We start from the raw sequence: 23498 nt of genomic DNA, 5'->3' as shown, positions 1-23498 counted from the left end.
GTCAGGTTTATGTATTCACGGTTTATGTACTCATGTTGGTCCTTAAGCCATATGTATACAGTAGAAGCTATACACTGTCAATAATTTTAACTGATTCGAGTAACATCAGTGATAGCTATGGTTTTAATGTATGACCACCGTTGTGCAAAGACAGGTATGCATGTGCTTCCTTGAACATTGATAACGGGTTGTTCCAATATAGCTTTAACATGTTTCTGACTTTTCCATTTTTAGTGTAGTTTAAGTAACGAAAAAATAATTTTGGACGTTCTAGTGGTAGTTTATTAAGTAATTTTACCTGATTGTAATTATCATAATACAATAGAAATAATCATGTTAAATAGAATGAATTATAATGTAAAATTTCTGCTGTGGTATTTAAAGAGAGATAGCCATGAAGCGTGGTACAGTGACCCAAATGGAGACATAATCCTTAAGAAATCTAAGAAAGAAGAATGCAGATTTCGGATAGCAAAGCTAGCACTCAGTTATCCCCCAAGAATAGTTTATTACCATGAAATGGATCACCGTATTTTGTCCACGCAGATCACCTTTCCAATGTAAATAGTACCGACCATGATCTGCTTTGGTATAACGCAGGAGCAGATGAGTCATATTCAGAACAAACATCACTAATTTCCATAAAGGAGTAGCACTCATCCCTTTCTGCTTATCGATATAACTGAGTCCAAAAGGAGACTCTAAAAGTGGAAAGTCTACGTAGGCAAGCTGGCATTTTAGCGCGTCGGGATAGTTGCTTAATATTTAAACTAGTAAAGTTTCATTAAAAAACAACTAATAAACTGTGCATACTTTCTTTATTTACAATTCTAAAACTTCCCAACTCCAACTAAAATGAAAAGTGTATTTTGCTTTGATGTATTGTTCTGAACTTACAGTGTTGTCTATTATTACCTTTAGAATGATGAGTATCGATGTCAAAGAGATGATTGGCATGGTTGTTACAGCCTGGATCGAGCGAAGTATAAATTAATGGATATGGTATCACGGTACCAATTGTTTCTCCATATACCTCAATGCTAATGTTCTGTGAAATAAATATACTTTCTGTCCTACTTGGGCATGCATGTCACACACTGCCATATAGAACAATGCTAGATTGTCAATTTGACAATGACATAACCAGGTACTCCATTGCATTTAAGAGAGATAACTCTACTGGAACTAGACAGTGGTTAGAGTTATCTAGTCACAACAAGCACATTTTCAGCCATGTGTACCATATTTTAAAAAAATCTTAAAAAATACAAAATATGATCTAGATAGAAATTAACACAAACTCACGTGTTGCCAAGAGGCTCAACATTTTTTTAAGCCAAACAGAAAGTACAACTCTTACATAATGCACCAATCACAGCTAGAGTTGTTCTTTAATTCTGAATACAATGTTCCATATACCTTAAGCTCCCCCCACCTGGACTTGCGCAATTGGTACCGTTATACCTATAGCAAACCTTAATTTTTCCAATAATCTGTGAAATAGTTTGGGACTGTATAAGTAACAAATATACTTAGTCTCACTTGTGAAAAACAATTTGATGAGGTACTAGCCTATGTCTTATATGAATGTGTATAGAAATGTCATTGAGCTGTTTGAACTATTGTTTTCATACTTTTGCTTCACCATCAAAATCATCTTTTGAAATAAAATGAATTCTTTCAACTATGAGTTGTATCTTATTCATATCAGCACTTATTGAACTTCACATAGGTGATATGGGATAAATCACATTATGTCATATTATGTAATAACTAGGTCAAAGGTCAATGTACCAAATAGCATGTACCTGTCCTACTTCAAAATGTACAATTCACCTAAAAGAAAGGAATTTATATTTGTTTGGTAGGTGCAGAACTTAACATCAGAGACCGGTGGACATGACCCAATCTTATTATAAAGTATAAGCTTTGACCACTTTACACTATCTGCAGATACAAGAGGTCACTAACCACCAGTCCTCACACAAAGGTCCACCTACCCATCCTCATTGTAACACAAATAGTAAGCTTTCCTCCTTTGTAATGTGAATAAAATTGTTTCAATAAGCCAGTCAGTCACCAGATATAGTAAATCACAGCTTATAAGTGGTTATGTTGGATTGGGGGGTGAAATTAGGGGAATAAAATACAGAAAAATGCCAAATATAAACACTAAGTATAGCACATCAAATGGAGTTAAAAACAGGAGGAATGTGTTTATCTAAAAGAGAGAGGTAGCTTATGATAAAGGAATTAAAGGAGGCAAAATCAGCAATGCGAGAAATGAGAAGTGAAAGTTTGATGACCTTACCTTGGACAAATATATGGGGCAGGGCCCAACAGGTCCAAGGACAGCCCAAAGGCAACTGTGCTATAACATCCCTTACAGGTACCCAAATTTCAAGTGAAGTTGTGTTCATTTCCATCTAATATAAAAGGGTGAATAATTTAGATAATATAGATACATATAAAGTATATTTCTTCTACATAAGAATTTAATAATAATTGGCATAAGATAGAGATAAACTTATCTCAGATCCAAGCAGAACATACCTTATCAGTTTTTAAACTTGTAAACTTTACTGTGAGAAATTATTAAATTTGCTTCTACTTACATTTGCATCAAGATTGAGGGCTAATATAATGCTTCACAAATCTTCTCTTTATTTTCATAACCAGTCACTGAAAATGTGAGATTTTATTTCCTTGAAATGATATGACTGGTGTAAGGGAGATAACTGAATGATTTACATAAGGTGTGGTAACCTCTAATACAGTATCCATGTAATATAGATGAGTTCATCAACAACCTGTATTAACTTCATTGCAATTAAATTATCTCAAAATACATTACTGATAAAGTGAGAACCTAACATTTAGACTCCTATATTTAGTGGAGACCTCAAGAGTCATGTAATTTTAATTTCTAAGATGACGCAGCTCTTTCATATCACATAGTTCATATTTTCTACAATGCCGGCATGTAGAGTGCAGCCTTCCATAACCATGCAGATATCATCTCATGCCAATTTGGATTCTTGCGATTCGATGCAAAGTTTCAAGAACAGTGTGGATTTGAATGGAATGAATACGCACTGTGTGACTAAAATGGTTATCATTCTGTAATGTTGGACCAAACATGGAAATTCCACAAGAGCAGCTTGACAGAAAGAAATAGGATTAATTGAAAGTCAATAGTAGATTATAATTGGGCTTATACAAGTGCCAATGGGAAATGATGACTTAAGGAAACTGTTCTTGTTTGTTGGTATTCACTGCTACTTCAACAAAAGGGAATGCAAGAGAACTGAACTAACTACATGAACAATTTCAAAGCAGGAAAGTGTAAAAAAAAAAGGACAATTAGAGCAGGACGATTCAAATCAAAGTGTGAAGGAATACCATATCCTTAATAAATTACCTAAAAATTACTCATGCCAGAACATCCCACATGGTACAAGTGATCTCTCTACAAGTGTACTTAGAGTGTTCTCTATCCTGGTTTATGGCATGCCTTACAAGAACAAGATAGCTGTTTTTGTACACATGATTTTTCATCTTTTGCAGGTAAAATAGCCAATATTTGGCCAAAATCAACTATATTATGTTTCCATAACTTATTTTGTTGCATGCATTCCAATCTAGGAGGTAACAGCACATACATAAAGGCATCAGGTAACACAAGCCTATATCTATCATAGCTATAGTTATCAAAAGTCCCCATCCAAAGCCAACCTGTGCTATTTTCTGAAGATTTCATACATTTTATTCTTAAAGAACTTTCAATATTTGACCAAAACTGTTCAGCACACATTTGTTTTCCTACATCAAACTAGTATAGTTCATAAATGCCGCCCACATGTATGCGTTTCTATGGATACACTGTGAGGCTATTCTTTCCTTTAGGTATCACGGTACCAATTGTTTCTCCATATACCTCAATGCTAATGTTCTGTGAAATAAATATACTTTCTGTCCTACTTGGGCATGCATGTCACACACTGCCATATAGAACAATGCTAGATTGTCAATTTGACAATGACATAACCAGGTACTCCATTGCATTTAAGAGAGATAACTCTACTGGAACTAGACAGTGGTTAGAGTTATCTAGTCACAACAAGCACATTTTCAGCCATGTGTACCATATTTTAAAAAAATCTTAAAAAATACAAAATATGATCTAGATAGAAATTAACACAAACTCACGTGTTGCCAAGAGGCTCAACATTTTTTTTAAGCCAAACAGAAAGTACAACTCTTACATAATGCACCAATCACAGCTAGAGTTGTTCTTTAATTCTGAATACAATGTTCCATATACCTTAAGCTCCGCCCACCTGGACTTGCGCAATTGGTACCGTTATACCATATAATAATAATAATAATAATAATAACATTATAAGTTCTAATTAAAACGAATTATCATCACCAATTGACAGATATCATAATCTTCTCAAGCCTAATATCCATGAAGCCCCTGCAATGGGAACTATGACTCAATATCTTGGCTAATGTCGGACATTCACACATACGGATGATAATAAATAGATGTATATCCCGCAAAATTGTTCTACATTAATAAAACCAATTTATAGGATAAAACAATTCATATCATAGTTATAAAAATAGTTCAAACGAAATTCATTTTTGTCTCAACTACATTATTGGCTAACTAACAATTCCTCGGAGCTAGACATTTTTGCCTAGCTTACACTGCCATGTTTGGTGGTGTAATACATCTATAGAACAAAACACTTTGTCTGAAAAACACTTCGCAGACGATTAAATTGTCCAATCGGAATTTAGGTTTGTCTAACAGCCATCATTAACACACGTCCCTTCAAAGCCGAGCAATTGTAAATTTTTTCCTCTTCTCTCAACAAACAGATCTCTGAAAAGTTTCAACTTATGAAAAAATGTTCAGCAATTTCAAGCGCTGTTTCTGCAACATTTCAACCCTTATTTCTTTCGATAGCAAAACCAGAGCTTTACCTGTTGAACAGTTTAACCTGACAGTTATCAAACATAACCTCATTATAGATCAATCAATTCGGTACAAGCTGTATTAACGAAAACGGTCATCCTCAACATGCCATAGATTTAAATCCGTGCCAAACCACATATATTAATATACATATATTAATATAATATTACTATGTTCCACAATGACACCGGTAAAATTCACACTGTTATGTGTTACAATGACATCTGCAAAAATCATACTGTTCATACAATCATGCTACCAAGGCTGACTGATGATAAGCAATCTCTGTTTTAGGCATGTTTGGATTTTTGTACAACTATTTTGAATAGCATCGACAAAATGACAAATATGTTTTGTACTGCACCTCAAATATAAAAAAAATTGATACGCAACCTTTTCAATATTATATTTCTCTGCAAATGAGTTTCGTAATTTTTCGTTTGTACTCTCACTCAGATTGTCGAACATACGACTTTTGAATGGCCAGACTTAAAGTAGACTTAAATTTTATCCAATCAGATCACTAGATTCCAGGGAACGGAATTCAGTTGTAGGTTTGGTGACATGAAGAGCATTTTTTGATATAATTCTACCTGTTGGAACAAATGTCTCATTACCATCTAAAATATATGTAATTATTTAATTTTGCACAAGTCTAAGTTAGGAAACACACAGAGGAAATACAATATATTTATCCATAATCGCAGTATCGGTTTCTTATCTTGAAAAACCGCTATCTAGAAACCACGTTCAGATTCTGAATAATCGTGTTCTGAAATAAATCATTCTCGAACAATAAAAAAAAAATGTTTTACATCATACGATATTGAAGTCCATCTTATCATTTCAAGGTGTGCACTCATGACTTTGTAATGTAGGTGTAACTTGTATTCCTGTAATTTCAAGGTGTGCACTCGTAACTCTTTGATGTAGGCGAAACTGTTAAAAGAAAATATGCGAATTGAAGTTTCATTATCTGTAAAAGAGATCAATTTCTTCACTTGTAACAGAGTCGACATAACATATTTCAGAAAGGAGTTACAATTTTTGCATAAATATTCACAGAAGATTTTCATATTCTGCTAGGCCTTAATACGAGGGGAATGAACCTAATCATGCCATTGGTTGTAACTGTAAATGTATTGGCTTTCTTCTCTCTACCCATGAAGAAAGTGCTGCCTCCTGTATTATGGGTTCGCATTTTCCAAATTCTCTTTTTTTTAAATCTTGTGTTTATCCTCAGAATAATCGTTAACTAAATTGGATTCATCATTAATATGTAATTCATAAGGCAAAATGATCACTACTTTGTGTTCGTAAGCGGTATCACCATGTGTGTGTGTGTGTGTGTGTGTGTGTAGGGAGAAATTTTGCCAACCTGATTTTTGTAATTTGTTTTAGGATGTTTATTATAAACTCGGAGCACAGATTCCCAAAGACTGATATAAAAACAAATGGATAAGGGTTTACCACATCCTGTGTATACTAAGTTCACATGACCTACACACAACAACATTTCCTAGGCAAAAACCTACTTCTTAAAATTTAGCAAACATCTTACAAAATATTTAAAATCAAACCAACTCTATGTGGAAATTCAGTTTACACTTGTCATCACAGTGAACGTAATTTATATGCAGAATTTGACAGTACTCTAAAAATCAACAATCTGAGTGATTTAGACTATTAAAACACTGAACACGAAGCCATATAAATAGCTGAGGTTGATCTTTTCCAACCAGAACGGAAGTCATATGCACTAAATGGAGAAGAGAAGACCAGTCATGACGTCATGATGGCCAAAACAACAATAATATTTAGCCTCCTCTTGGCTTAAAGATTGCTATGGGTTATTTATTCAACACTATATATCATCGACTGTGTAAGAAGAAATGGTGTATCCACTAAATTTAGTAATATGAGATAGTAAAGATCGGATTCAATAATTTGTGTGCATTTTCTTTACCAACGCAGTCTTGGACTCCGATTAGTATATTTACTGATATTTATGGAAGCGATTTCTCTAGAAGTCATGCATGTGGATTTGTGAACATTAGGGATATGTAATTTCTTTAGCCCAAGTGAGAAGTGTCCTTCGATGGAAAATGACATTGGAATAGATTATTTGAAGTCAAGTCCTACTCCACAAAGTTTACACCTTTGACAATATGTATTAATATGTATTAATATTAAAGATTTGTTTTGTTAGTTGCGCATGAAAAAAGAGACAAGCCCAATCTTAGCTATTCTTGCTGATTATTGAAATGTGTGGTCTTTCGCATTATTATTTTCTTTGTTGTTATTTTCTTCATGTCTTGGCCTCTAAGAATATAAAACGGTGCGTTGAACAGTACTGCGATCCATTTTCTACCGGAGATCTAAGATAAACTGATCTAAGATAAACTGAATCAACCAATGCAACTGGGAACGTTGAGAGAGGCTATGTATTTGTTGAATCGAGCTACCTTATGGTCCGGCGGAAGAGTTACAGGTTTACCGCTATACGCGTTATCGCTAGAGAGAAATGACAAATTAGGTTAAGCCACGTAGCTGATTAGAGAAGTGATGGATGACAAAATGAAGAATATAAGGAGCAGTTGAGCAGAGGAGAAGATGGCACCAACTAAGATGGGAAAATATCCCCAGCCAAAAAATCTAGTAGTTCTGAATATCAAGACGATCAACAATCAATGACAAAAAAGGCATTCGAAGTCTCTCAGAAACAAGCATGCTAGTCAAGTATTGCCACATTATTGTCTTTTTCTGCTTTTGTATGTATTTTTATGTCTACTCACAACTAAACCTAAACACAAAGTGTCACAGTATGTTTCTTAGTGTGTGTATGTGTGTATGTGTTTGTGCGTGTGTGTTTGTCCACCCTTAGCATTCTCGCACCGTCAATCTTTAGATTTCTGTTCTTTCTGTGCACAGCAACATTGTTTTCTGCCTGTTTGCGTCTCCAGTCTCTAGGGATGCTTTCAGCCACACCTGCGTCTCTAGTATTTTTTGTCGACTCATCGAAAAGAGTAATGACCAGCCGGAACTGCTAGATCTGCAAGCTATGTAAAGCATAGCCTCGTTCGGGAGAACAGAGCGCCAGATGATGCACTACTACAGAACCAGACACGATTTTTTTTTGCAAAGAAGTAAAGAACTCGAATGGATAAAAAGGGTGGAGTGTTGGATAACAATGTGTGCGTTGCTGGACAGTAATTGTATAGCACTGGATAATAAAAGCAGGATGTTGGTAAATCCAACGATGTGTTAATGGTATAATTTAAGTGTTGAATAATACATGTTGACTGTATATGTCGAATTGGCCTCTTATCGCCCTATGACATTAACCTAAGGCGTAATGTTAGATTCCCTCTTGACTCCATACATGTCTACAATATTGTATCTATGGATTAACGGCGTCATGGTAAACTCTGGTTTGAAACCATACCTTTTAATTTTATTTCAGAATTCCGTTAAACCCCATACCACCCCCATATTATTACTTTCTCTCTATTTTAAGTTTTTAAAAAAATTGTTGAAACATTATTGATAGATATATAACCATTACACTCTAAACTTGTTGATGGGTTTTCGTAAGTGCAGACGTGTTATCGACGAAGAGTGTAAAAGATCGATTAATAGTTATGGACCGATTAATGAAATTATCAAAAGCTATGTATGTATGTATGTATGTATGCATGGATGCGTGCGTGCGTGCCTGTGTGTGTGTGTCTCGGATTTTTAACGTAGCTTTAACAATTTTTGCACAATGTCTGCAGTGTGGCAGTTTATACTGATGTTTAGCACTGGGGCAACATGCCGCAGACATGTAGCATGATGTCCCACCAAGTCACATTATCCTGACACCATGCCGACCAGTCCTAAAACTAACCTCTTAATGACGAGCGCTTAGCGAGGCAGCTGTTAGTACCATTTTTATAAGTCTTTGGTATTACTCGGCCGGGTTTCGAACCCACGACCTCCGTTTCCGAGGCGGGTATATATATATATATATATATATATATATATATATATATATATATATATATATATATATATATATATATTTGCATGCATGCATGCATGTACGTATGTATGTATGTATGTATGTATGTATGCATGTTGCCTATTTTCGTTCATATATCGGGTTCCTTTTAATATGAACATTAATTAATACAAACTGATTCTCGCGATTCACGAGAGGAAGTATTACTCGGCGAGGACTATGTACTCAGTAACTTTGACCAGATTTAGTATCTCGTCGTGTTCTATTACACATATTCTTTTGGCACTGAGGCTTGTTATTATTATTATTTCTTATTGTTTTGATATGAATCATTTTTGCGTTTTTTGCTGGAACAATTCCTGCGGACGACCATGAAGGGAAGAAAGAGGATATTAGAGAGGAAGATAAGGGATATAGCGATTACCGCGACAATCAGATTTAAAAAAAAAAAACGATTTTACTGGCAGAGATGCCAAATGCAGTCAGCAATGCAATCAATGATATCCAACTGTCTGGAAATTAAAGGAAGAAATCAAACAAGATGTCGCGTTTTCATACCACTCATCTTTGCGTCCTAAATTCAACTATCATATTTTTGTATAAAAAACATTTATTTTTAAATCTGACACAAAGTATGGACTCCATTTTTCAGCTGTTTAATCTCTTTCCTTTTGGATTTGAGAAACGACTATTCATTTATCGTAAAAATCTTTGAATTTGTAAAATTTCGATACGTTTATGAAAGTATGATCAATTGACAGGTCTCTTTGTCTACATTCAAGCATGTCTGTATCTGTATGCCAGTCTATATACATATTCATATATCCACTTCTCTGTTAATTCAATAATTAATTCATTTAATTACTAACATTATAAAGTTAGTATCATGGTAGGAAATATGACATTTCATTCATAAACTACATACGATCTCAAAGCATAACTAAGACACATTTATTCGATTCTAATTTGATAAAGATATTTTAATTTTTGCCATATACCTTTGGTTCATTATAATTTCAACTTTATTTATCAGTTTTATTAAACTCGAGACCTAATTCTACTAAGATGGTCTGATGGGAGACGATAAGGGCTGGTGTTCTGGTGAAATTTGGAATTCCCGGTCCACTTTTAGATCAAAACCTATGTGATGAAACACTTTGTTACTAGCAAGGAGGTCGCATGACTTTGGATATATAGTTTATCCCATAAATAATACTCACACACTTTTCGGAGGAGCCTCGCTGGCCCAGTGGTTAGCGTGCTGTACTCACTCGGGGAAAGCGCAGGGTCAACCTGCCTGGGTCAACTACCATGGCGTGTCCTTGGGCAAGGCACTTTACTCCAATTGCCTCGGTACTAAATAACCTATTTTCATTGTGAAAGCACCAAACCAATCCCAAAACAAGTTTCGGGTTTGGAAGCTTCATGATTAGGCACATGTCACAAAATGATCTGCAATTTGACTGGCGAACTGAAAGTTCAACAGTTTCTGACCTCGCATTGGTGTGCTCAGGTCTACGTTATGTCAGAGATTTCGATAGAAATCATATTGCTTAATTTATTTCAGGGGTGTCAAACTCAATCGCTCAGCGGGCCAAAACTCAAATCACACGTAAGGTTGCGGGCCGAACAGGATAAACATTCAATAAGCGCAAAATTAAACCTTTTTTAAACATTAATATAAATTAAAACAGAAAAAAGTTTTAATAATAAAAAATCATTGGCATACCCATTTTCGCTCTTATGCCAATTTGTCAGAGCTGGATGTTTGGCATCTTTTCGTGGCTACAAGTTCGTTTATGTTGGGAGTAATGTTCTGTGTCATTGAGATTCTCATGATGGACTGCAAGTGTTCATCAGTGAGACGACTCCTGTGTGATGTTTTGTTAATCTTCATCACAGAAAACAGCTGCTCACACAGATATGTGCTACCAAACTTGCTCAAGGTTCGAGCTGCATGTAGACGAAGCTGGGGCATCTCTTCAGGAATGAAACGAGTGAACTGTGCAGGCCCCACAGTGTCGTACTTTATCTTTAGTGTCCCATTACAGTGCAGCTCTATTAGCTCCATCTGCAAATTTACAGGTGCAGTTTCCACGTCTATGGCAAATGGGTTACGAAACAGCTCGAAATTACTTTTCTGTGCTTCAAAGTCACTAAAGCGCCGTGCGAACTCGGCGCGAAGTAAGCTAAGTTTTTCAGCAAAGTGTGCATTGGGAAACACCATAGCGTTGACTTGGTTCAACATTGCTTGGCAACAAGAAAAGTGAGACAAGTTGCATTGGTGCATTTGTGTCTCCCATAGCTAGCTTTGATTTAAAAAGAAAGATTGTGCATGTACCGACAGACGTTTGATTGATATCACGTTAGCCGTAGCGGGAAAAGGTGATGTAATATCCGGGCACTACACTACTTTCATTTCTTATGCGCCAATCCAAAACGAGCAACTGAACGTTGCTAGGTTACTGTAACGACGAACATCCACTCACTACACAACTTTTATTTTCGATTATTCTGATCGAAGCGAGAACGCTCTCAGGTAGCCTATCGTTCGACAAGGCTGCTAATTAGGGAATTTGATTTGCACTTTATATCGCAGGGCCATTAAAAAATATTTTTGCCTAAAATTCTCTCTCGGGCCGGGTATAATTGTACGGCGGTCAAGACCTCTCGGGCCTGATATAATTGTACGCCGGGCCTGATGTGACCCGCGGGCCTTGAGTTTGACACATATGATTTATTTGATTATATTTAGTTACATCCTTCATCTCTTTCGGGATAATACAATATACCAACACGTAAAATAAATATATGCAAATGTTGAACGTTGAACAGTTTCTCGTCTTTAATAATTACTTTATATATAAGACACACATGAAAACGGAGTCTGGCGCCGTTTGTTCCTGAATCAGGCAATATAATAGATACCGCAAAGTATTGAAAGTTATTTACATGTCCAGTGTTGGTGTCGATTATTTAATGGTGACATCACTTTCTGCCTCCTGGAATAGCGGCAAGGGCCCTGCAAACGAAAATGATGTTTTGCCATTTATAAGTGAGATGAAAAAATGGAGAGGCTATCAATTGTTATAGTAGATATAAAGAAATGTTTCACGAATGAAGTGGACAAATTGTATTGTCACAAACAATACAAAACGTTTTCATTTTATGAATGAACTATTTCCTTAAACCTTTGTTTTGCATGGATTTGTTTCTCCATTCTGGGGCCATATAATTAAATGGTTACATTACTACATGAATAAAATGTCATGACATCTTACGATAATTTTAAGGCAGTGATTCTTTTACCAATTTAAATCGTGCATATAATGATTCAAATTGTGAATGTCGTCAAATTAATCAATATTTTCATCTGAAAATGAAGACATTTTTACTTTTGTCAACATATATCATGTGCATATTGATGCAGTGAACAATGCTGTGGTGGGGGTAGTGTACAAACATGACAGAATGCTCCAACATAATTTAGAGTGTAATATTTAAGAACAGATAAGATTTATTCTGAATTTACTTGTAAGGACTGTGGCTTCTCTGTCGTGGGTTAAGACGACATCCTACATCTTGTATACTTGTGAATAATGTGTGTGTGCGTGTGTGTGTGTGTGTGTTTACATCAAATAGTATATACGAAACTACACTATTATCTAATGCCATTATTGTTTCAGTGAAATGAGGGATAAAATGGTTTTCACTAATTTGTTCGGAAATAGATGTGGAAAGATCGATACACTAAGTTGATCTGTAGGGTTACCAATATCGACTAGTTTTAATTGTATCAGATCCCTCAATATGCTTGATGATAAGTAGAATATGTAGTTTGTCAAGGTAAGTAAATTTACATGACCATTTCCTGTACCGGAAGGAAGAGTCTATTAGATGTTCGAGCCAATTTAGTAAGCTTTGAGAAACGAAATACTATATGAGGAAAATCCATTTATTTTGTCATTTCGATCTTTTGCAAATGTGATATCTTTACATTTTTTATTGTCTTTTATACTGAAAAATTAGTTAATTCATAATACAAATAATTGACGGGCAAATATATAAATTGTATTAGTTGGTAATAATTATCTTGTGATAAAAACAAATTCCGGAGTCAAAAGAAGATTCCAACCCAGCAACACCAACCCTCCAACAAATGAAATGGTCCATCCCTTACGGAACTCTTGTTAGGTAAAATACGTAAAGTGACTCACTTGGTGCAAGCGGTATCACAGAGGAAGCCCAGAGGACCGGCGATCGTATGGCAGGCGGTAACACACCCAGCATGTCCCATATCACTGTGGACCACATTCTCTAGCTGTTGAACCAGCTTATCGACTGTAGAGAGAGACAGACAGAGTACAAAGTGAATCTAACACATGCGTACACGACAAAGAAATTGACAGAACAACTTTTTCTGTATGTCAGCTGCTGGTATAGAGAGTGCTGCTGGTATAGAGAGTTTTCTGCCAGGGGTGCACAATTTTTTTCGTACAAGGGCTAGATTGCCATTTCCTAAGACCAATCGAGGGCGGCAAACACTAATTTATTTAATATAATTACTGTTCACGGGCTAGATTTCTGTGTTGTTTTAATTTGTCCTGAGGGCCTGACAGAACACGTTCTCGGGCTGGGGGTTGTGCATCCCGGTCTTATGCAAAAGTTAAACATTCCATTTTAAATGCTAAATATATGCTAAATGCCATTAATGAACTATCCCAAAAATTTAGCCTACACATGGTCTGATCCAGTTGAAGACCTTGACCTTATAATATCTTTCCGATTACAGGTACTGTATATATATATATATATATATATATATATATATATATATATATATATATATATTGCTATTGAAGAATGGCGTTGACAAATCTTTAGAAAACAACAACATATATTTCGATACATCATCAAAATGTTTGGACTTGTGTGCTAATTTTATATTTCTAAAGTGTATCTTCTATTGTTAAGATAGGAAATGTTTCGTCTACTTGTGTTTCTGCAATGGAAAAATGCAAAAGTTTCTTTGGTAAAAATCGGTAAAAAGTGTATCCTTCATAACAAGTGATATTAGCGTTTGCTTGTAATCCGCAGCATATAAACACATTTTATTACATGGAGGGGAATAATTTCAATGAATCTTGAACCAAATGTTTAACAAAATATAAGCATCCTGTACCATTCCTTAATCCATAGTAAAGATAATTAGCAGACTGCGTGCACTAAATGTTCAACACGTATGTTTTCAATGTCGCTCGTGCTGGATCTCGGTCCCATTCATTTCCTTCAGAAGTCTCCGAGATTAGGCAGTTTTTGTGAGTATTTGACAGTGGGATTGGTGAGTTTGTGTGTGTGAGAGAGAGAGAGAGAGAGAGAGAGATGCTACAAGGAAACACTTTAACGTATCTACAAGCCGTATGACACTAGATGATGAAAATCATTTTGGACAATGTTTAAAACAAAAAGAATCAATACATTTCTTAACTACAAACAAGAAAAACAAACAATACGCCAACGAAACATAACGGAAGCAAACGATTAAATAAACTAAAAGAATGATTGACATACGGTGGAGATGCTCAAGAAATCTCTTCTCCTCCACGGGTACAGAGAGAACAAGCGAGAGCACGGCTAGAAAAACCAGGACGACCTTCATGATGCTAGAAATATAAGACAATTGGTGGTTTCGTGCTGGATACATTATAAATTTAGCAATGTATAGAACGTAATATAATTTAATTGTTTCGTGCTGGAACGTTATAAATTTAGCAGTGTATAGAATGCAATAGAATTTGATGGTTTCGTGCCGGATACAGTTTAAATTTAGCAGTATATAGAACGTAATATAATTTAATGGTTTTGTGCTGGTTTGGTTACAGTATAAATTGAGCAATGTATAGAATGTAATAGAGCTTAATGGTTTCGTGCTCTACAAAGTACTTTTTCCGCATTATAAGTTGGGGATGATATGAGAGAAAATAACGTCTTCGATTTTCAGGTTTACCATTTTCTTTTTCTAAGATTGGTTTGGATGCTGCAAACTACATTGATTCTGCAAATTATTTGAATTTTACATAATTACAAGGTCATTGATCGGTTCATACAAAATAAAAAACCCACAACATATTTATCATACAGCTCGTTTTTGCGCAGGATTTAGTAGTACGTTATTGCATCATGTGTGTTTTATGATAATAGGTTGAACTAATGACTACGCCAGCATGTACTAATAGTACATCACACACAAATTATAAATTAACTATCTGTTCTGAATAAATGCATTATGTACAAATCATGTGATAAATAATATTACGAATTAACCAAAATTAACTGTTTTACAAATGAAATGCAATGGTGTATTAATGATCTGTTATATCTAAAATCCAACAATTGTTATTAAATCCGATTTTAGATCGGAACCGTGAGATTTCTATGCATACATCATATTTTATAATAGAACTGTGAAGTCTCTATGCATGCGTTATATTTTCGATCAGAACTGTGAAGTCCTTATGCATACGTTATATTTTAGATCATAACTGTGAGGTCGCGATGCATACACCATATTTTAGATCATAACTGTGAGGGCACGATGCATACATCATATTTAAAACCACAACTGTAAGGTCTCGATACATACACCATATTTTAGATCAGAACTGCGATGTCTCGAAGCACACATTATATTTTAGATTAGATCCGTGAGGTCTCGATGCATACATCATATTTAAGATGAGAACTATGAGGTCTCGATGCATACATCATATTGTAGATCATAACTGTGAGGTCTGTATGCATACATTATACTTTAGATCAGAACTGTGAGGGCTCTATGCATAGATAATATTTTATATCAGAACTGTGAGGTCTCGATGCATTTTAGATCAGAACGGTGAGGTCTTTATGCATAGATAATATTTTAGATCAGAACGGTGAGGTCTCTATGCATAGATAATATTTTAGATCAGAACGGTGAGGTCTCTATTCATAGATAATATTTTAGATCAGAACGGTGAGGTCTCTATGCATAGATAATATTTTATATCAGAACTGTGAGGTCTCAATGCATAGATAATATTTTAGATCCGAACGGTGAGGTCTCGATGCATTTTAGATCAGAACCGTAAGGTTCATATGTGTATATAATTTGTTTAGATCATAACTGTGAGGTCTCTATGCATACATTCTATTTTAGATAGAACTGTGAGGTCTCTATGGATTCATCATATTTTAGGTTAGAACTGTGAGGAGACTATGTATTGTTAATTCGTACTCTAAGGAGATTCGAAACCAGGTCCACGGGTAAACGGCACCTATCGCCTTGCCTGCACACACGAGCCCATATTCCATCACGACTAAGCACAAATCTCCAAAACATGATGCTACTTAATTGGTGTTATATGATCTCGTGTGTAGCAGACACACTCACATGATGACCTGGTAATTAATTCTCATTTATCTACACAGTCCTTCTCTAACCTACACAAATATTCTCTAACCTGTATGATAGTATTATTTGTATTAAGTATTAATTCTGCCTACTATTATCAAGATTCTTCTATAGAATCCACGGATAACACTTTCCGTTCTGTCTGGTGTATATTTATAATTCTCTATAATTAATTCTACATACTTTGATTTCTATCACAGGAATCCGGAATGCTAAAATAATATCGACTTAAATTTGAATTACTGAAATATAATATTGTATATTAATCGTATTAATTAAATGTAATGTAACTCACCTTTTTGTGATGCTACTTGACCCTCAGCTGTGACTGAAGTTCCGCTCTTGTTGCTATTTATATGTAATGGGACCATGTATGTGGAACCAAAACTGCACATATTCGATATCATTCTAAAAATTGATTCGGTAAAGAATTATAAGAACTTTAGCAGTGCAAACCAAACGTTATATCTGATGTTTTGTTTTGACAAAAGGTGCTGTACACACAATGGAATCAAATTTAGAAGAAAAAGTATTACATTTTTTATTTATCCACTTGATTCATATATTGTTGGAAATTTCAATGTTTTACATTGCGTAGGAGTGTTTTGACCACTTAGATCGTGACATTCGCTGGACAAAGGCTGTACATCTTGCCCTTATCACTTCAACGTTGTAAATTAGGGCAATGTCACGATGATTTAATTATAAACCGTTTGAAAGTTTATATGAGACTTAAAGATGCTTAACGTCTTTGTGGGTATATTCTTGCCAACTAAGATCATAAATTAATAATTATTTTTTTTATGTGTAACCATCTGTCCGTCTATATGCGTGCATATATGCATGCGCATATATTTCGTTCATTATCCACTTTCCTTCTATTTATGTTTCTGTATACATTGCTTTTAAATAAAAGTTACTCTTCAATATCTTTTCCATGCTAAGATAATTCGCATTTTACTTTGGATATTATAAAATCTGTTTCTCCAGAAGCATAAATAATTTAGAAGATGTTTGTGGTTTTGGTGGAGACATGACCGAGCCGAAATACATTCATAGGCAGGGCATTGATTATGTATAGGCCGTCATCCTAGAAGTTCCAGGCAGGTAATAGAAACCGTCTGCAAGAACTGTTTTGACTTTGAACCGAAATTAAAAGATAATTTTAAATCACGGCATTTCCTTAAATAAGGATTAATGACAGTGAGGATAGCTTTGACTGATTAAGGATCGATTTAAGATCCTGCCATGCGATCGCCGGTCCTCTGGGTTTACTCTGTGATACCGCTTGCAACAGGGAGTAGCATCACATATTTTACATAACACGAGTTACATAAGGGACAAAGCATTTCATATTTTTCGAGGGGCAGTGCTAGTGGTGGTAGAAGTGGGACTGGAATTTCCTTTTGAATCTGTTATTTATTTTTATTTCAAGATAATTATTTCTTGTTTGTGTTTCTTTTGTGAAAGCGTACTAAATTGGCGCGTGCATCTAACAAAGCAGAGCATGTCAACCGATATTAAAAATGTTCATGTAAATTGGTTTACTTCGAGAAACTACATATACTTCTGGCAAAATTTAAACTGCGCAAGAATCGTGTTGAAGAAAATAAAAATCTCTTCATTTTCGTATGAGACTATTCATTAGTTTGACAACATATACAAATTAAAGAATAATATGTTCAACTTGAATTTGTCACAAAAATCGTTGTCCTAAAATTTTCATGACCTTTTGTTCGTGTAAGTAATGCAGCCATTACATGGCGACATAATGGAGAAAGAAAGCCATGGAAAACGAAGGTTTTTGATTTAATAAATATGTAATAAAAAGAAAGATCAACTTTTTATGAGTCGATAGAAGGAAACGTTTCAGTCATGAGGTAAAATCAGTTTGTATTGTTACGTACAGCTTAGATGCATGTGATAATATTGTGTTTGCACTTCACTCGTGAAATATGTCTTTGTATCTACTTAAAATCGTAGATGTACTCCATTTTTTTTGTAAATCCTTGAAGGCGAGCAATGTTGCAAAGAAAGAAAAAAACGTTCAAGAGTTGCATATTTTTATTTTGCATAGATATAATTTATTCTTAAGAGATAGAAGAGGGAGTTATATAAATATGGTCAGATAATTTTAGAGTTATCGGATTCCTGACATATCAGAGATTTGACGGACGCCGATATGATGTTATGACCTGCTGATCTTTCAAGTCACAAATCAAATTACAAGGAAAGACCTCGTTCAAAATCAAACTGCGATATCTTTCCTAGTCATGATACTTCCAAATCCGAATGTGTTAGGGATTCGTTTGGTTTGGTGCTTTTACAACGCAAGTGGGTCATTTTGTACCACGGCAATTGGAGTAAAGGGCCTTGCCCAAGGAAACAACACGTTAGTTGACCCAGGCTGGTTGGATAGTAGAATTCAAACCCGCTCCCTTTCTGTCGCGTGAACAGCGTGCTAACCTCAGGCCATCGCGGCTCCTCCGAAAAGTGTGAGCGTATACTTTTTTTGATAGGCTATATGCTCAAAGTAATTCAACCTTGGTAAAGAAAACGATACTTGTATAATAAAGCGATTTATCGCATTGTTTAATAGATCTAAGTGGACCAGGAATTCCAAAGTTCACCACAACACCAGCCTTTATCGCGTCAGACCAACTTATTAGAACCAGATCTCGAGTTTAATGAAAATGATATTTAGAGTTTAAACTGCTGAACCAAAGATAAATGGCAAAAAATACAATTTCCTAATCACTCATTCTATATTTCTACATTTCTTTAAATATCGATGTTTATCTTTGCAAGTAGCTTGAACAGCCAGTCTCTACTTCCAGTCCATTCATTTATCCTTGTTATTATAATAATATCCTTGCTATTCTATTAATATACTTATTATCATAATACTATCCTTGCTATTCTATTAATATCCTTGTTATTACAATAATATCCTTGCTATTATAATAATATTCTTGTTATTCAAATGATATCCTTGCTATTATATTAATATCCTTGTTATCATAATAATATCCTTGTTATTCTATTAATATCCTTGTTATCATAATAATATCCTTGTTATTATAATAACATCCTTGTTATTATAATAATATCCTTGCTATTCTATTAATATCCTTGCTGTTCTATTAATATCCTTGTTATTATAATAATATCCTTGCTATTCTATTAATATCCTTGTTATTATAATAATATCCTTGCTATTCTATTAATATCCTTGTTATTATAATAATATCCTTGTTATTATAATAACATCCTTGCTATTCTATTAATATCTTTGCTTTTCTATTAATATCCTGCTATTATAATAATATCCTTGTTATCATAATACTATCCTTGCTATTCTATTAATATCCTTGTTATTACAATAATATCCTTGCTATTATAATAATATTCTTGTTATTCAAATGATATCCTTGCTATTATATTAATATCCTTGTTATCATAATAATATCCTTGTTATTCTATTAATATCCTTGTTATCATAATAATATCCTTGTTATTATAATAACATCCTTGTTATTATAATAATATCCTTGCTATTCTATTAATATCCTTGCTGTTCTATTAATATCCTTGTTATTATAATAATATCCTTGCTATTCTATTAATATCCTTGTTATTATAATAATATCCTTGCTATTCTATTAATATCCTTGTTATTATAATAATATCCTTGCTATTCTATTAATATCCTTGTTATTATAATAATATCCTTGTTATTATAATAATATATTTGCTATTCTATTAATATCCTTGCTATTCTATTAATATCCTTCCTATTATAATACTTTCCTTGCTATACTAACAATATCCTTGCTATTATAATAATATCCTTGTTATTATATTAACATTGCTATACTAATAACATTCTTTCTATTCTAAAAATATCCACAATATTCTAATAATATCCATGCTATTCTAATAATATCCTTGCTATTCTAATAATATCCTTGCTATTCTAACAATATCCTTATTATTCTAACAATATCCTTGCTATTATAATAATATCCTTGCTAGAATTGAATTGAAAATACAAAGTTCACATTTTAAAAAAAATATAATCGAATCAATATTTCTTGGAGATACCATTTGACCGTAGAGAGATTATGAATGAAATGTCGTATTTTTACCATGATACTAACTTTATTATGTTAGTAACTAAATTGAATAATTAGTGCAATAACAGAGGGGACCGCTCCGGTGGCCTAGTGGTTACAGCGTCAGCCTCGGATGCGGGAGGTCGAGGGTTCGCCGAATCATACCAAAGACTTGTAAAATGGTACCAACAAATGCCTTGCTTGGTGCTCAGCATTAAGAAGTTAGTGTTAGGACTGGTCTGCCTGGTGTCAGGATAATGTGACTGGGTGGGACATGATGATACATGTCTGCGGCATGATCCCCCCAGTGCTAGACATCGCTATCAACTGACATGCTGCATATATCGTAGCTATATGACTAAACTTATTTAAATATACGTTAAAAATCGAAATCACACACACACACACACACACACACACACACACACACACAAACATTGACGAAAACACATAAACATACACGCATTATCAGAGGAATGGATGTATGTAGATTTCTGTAGACTTGCATATGTGTACAGACATGCTTGCATCTACATCAAGACATATTTCGTCATACTTTCATAAACACATCGATATTTCATAAATTATATGCTTTTCACGATAAATACACAATCGCGTCTTGAATTTAAAGCAAAACGTTTAGACACCTGAGAATTGGAGTTCCTGCCTTGTATCAAATTTTTTAAAATAAATATATTATGTAACAATAGGCAAACTAATTTCAATACTCAGATTGTATGGAATGAAAATAGAACATCTTGATTGCATTACTGACTCAATTCGTCCACTCCGCCAGTAAAATTCATTCTGTAAATATGTTTACTTGACATGAGGCGATAAAAATAATATAGCAAGAAACTTTGTACTAGTTTTAATATCAAAATCGTAACGATAATCACTATATCTCTTTTCTATTGTGTCCTATCCCTGTATTCTTTTCATTGGAGTCATAACTAATATTTTTCAGGATTGGAGTTAAAGCCAAAGCCAAAGGGATATATATAGGGGTTAAAGCCAAAGTCAATGCCCACTCCGCCACGGCCGCCAAGCTTCCTTTTTATTTTCCTTTATTCTCTTTACTCCCTTTTTCATTCTCATTATCTCAACCCTACTATTTTCAAATTACTCAGTGCAATAACTGAAAATCGTACATTATAGTAAACGTCAGTTATCTTTCCTTTTCTTCTTGTTTGTTTTTCTATAATCGTCTCTGCCCCCAAACTCGTCGGCCAGATAAAGAAAGTGTTATTGAAGGTAGGATCAAACTTTATAATGTTTATTTGCTGAAGGTCGTATGAAACCTGTATGCTGAAGGTCGTATGAAACCTATATCCTGAAGGTCGTAGGAAACCTATGTGCCGAAGGTCGGATTAATGCTCATAAGATATACATAATGAGTGTCGGATCAAACCAAATTTAAACGCAATTCTGTGAGGACTATACAAATTTACAAAGTTAATGAAAGTGAGGCCAATTTTGAGGACACACAGATCTATGTTGAAAATTGCGATTTACCATGCTTATCAAACGTCATGGTTGATCGAAATTTGACTTGATATGATTTAAAACGTAAAAAGAAGTTTCATATGAAAATAATAACAAGAGTAATAAAAAATACCAAAGAATATTCTAGTAGATACTGTTGTTATGAGTACATACTCTTAAAATAAGTAAGAGAAAAGAGTGAAGACAATAAGCTTTATAAAATTAACAAATACTTTATTTTTCAGAATACAAAGTGAAAAAAAAGAAAAAGGAACGAACTGTCTTGCGAGTTAAATCCAAAATTAATCCATGAATTAAAGACATAAGGCCTAGTAATAGCAAGTCCTGAACCAAACTCAGTTCAAGTTCTGAAGATATCCTAAACTGAAGGTGATGACGTGTCTGTAATAGCCTGCGAAGTGCTAATGTGTCACGAGGATAAATTATAACGACTGTCTTTATCCAAGAATTTTGTCAGATCACTTTTGTGTTTCCATAGAAAATAATCACTTGAATTCAACGATTTGAAGAAAATAAAATTCAGACCAAACTGGTCACAACATAGTACAACTTAAAGTGCTAGATCTTAAAGCACGACTTGTAAAATCCTCATAATCACAAGATAATATAGTTCTTTACTTGACCTCAGGTAACAATTATCATTTTCTAGAAACAACCATTACCTAATGGAAAATAACCTTCTAGAATGATCAAATGAACCTTGTATATTTACAACACAGTAACCTACAAAATTCTCATAGGAATATCCAAAACCCCGACCCTGATCAACATATTTACTCCCTCTTGTTTCCCAGACTAAAAATACTGATATTAAGCTCATGCACATAGAGAATAATGAAGATATTATTAGTTGTTTTTAAATTAAATGAAATTTAAAAATGTCAACCAGGTCAAGCAGAAATGAATTCAATTTTGGACAAGGTGGCGTCCAGCATACAATGTTACATTATAATAACTGTAATTTTAAAATAAAATAACAAGCAAATAACTAAATCAAATATACAATGTTCGCATCGATTAACGACCGCCAGAGGAACGCGATGATCAATTTATATTATTGAAAGTTCGTATGACTGGATAACTGAGATACAGAACAAAATAGGCGATTTGTAGAATCTTGTTACATCCATCCATCCATCCATCCATACATATATACATACGTGAATGGAGACAGACATATATACTTACACGGTATAGGTAATTTAATTAATTAATTAACAACTACATCTAAGCATTTCAAACTGACACTATATAACATGTCTACACTTATAAAAATTCTCATCAATAAACAACTTCAGTGTATATTATGATAAGTATACGCCCATCAATACTACTGTCACAAACATGGGGTTTACAATAACCTAACGATGTAGTGAAAGTAGTTATGTGCAGAAGTATGGGGTTTAACGGAATTCCGAAATATAATTCGAAGTA

General features: G+C 34.2%; 2 protein-coding genes and 1 long non-coding RNA gene across 3 annotated transcripts in view; all 3 read right to left on the bottom strand.

Annotated features, from left to right (window-relative positions):
• The window catches only part of LOC149804137 (uncharacterized), a 184798-nt gene that overhangs the window by 128284 nt on the left and 33016 nt on the right, over positions 1-23498 (bottom strand). The window lies entirely within an intron of this gene.
• On the bottom strand, positions 9683-11238 carry LOC149804139 (general transcription factor II-I repeat domain-containing protein 2-like). The gene is made up of 2 exons (XM_089954045.1): positions 10780-11238; positions 9683-9823 (listed from the first exon to the last, which is right to left on the bottom strand). The coding sequence occupies exons 1-2, from the start codon at positions 11236-11238 to the stop codon at positions 9683-9685; spliced, it is 600 nt and encodes a 199-aa protein (XP_089810171.1).
• Positions 11857-16753, bottom strand: LOC149804138 (uncharacterized). The gene is made up of 4 exons (XR_016420016.1): positions 16739-16753; positions 14562-14653; positions 13208-13331; positions 11857-12012 (listed from the first exon to the last, which is right to left on the bottom strand). It is a non-coding gene; the product is annotated as an uncharacterized LOC149804138 (long non-coding RNA).

The sequence above is a fragment of the Sinohyriopsis cumingii genome, chromosome 3, assembly GCF_028554795.1.
Source record: "Sinohyriopsis cumingii isolate HCF-2022 chromosome 3, ASM2855479v2, whole genome shotgun sequence".
In the NCBI taxonomy this organism is placed as follows: domain Eukaryota; kingdom Metazoa; phylum Mollusca; class Bivalvia; order Unionida; family Unionidae; genus Sinohyriopsis; species Sinohyriopsis cumingii.
This window is presented reverse-complemented; position numbering and strand designations above follow the sequence as displayed.

Excerpts from the sequence above, each read along its gene's own strand:
- LOC149804139 (XM_089954045.1), bottom strand. The coding sequence starts at position 11,238 with ATGTTGAACCAAGTCAACGCTATGGTGTTTCCCAATGCACACTTTGCT. Across the intron at positions 9,824-10,779 it reads CTCCCAACATAAACGAACTT|AGAAGTGGATATATGAATAT; the intron begins GTAGCCACGAAA and ends TTGAATTAACAG.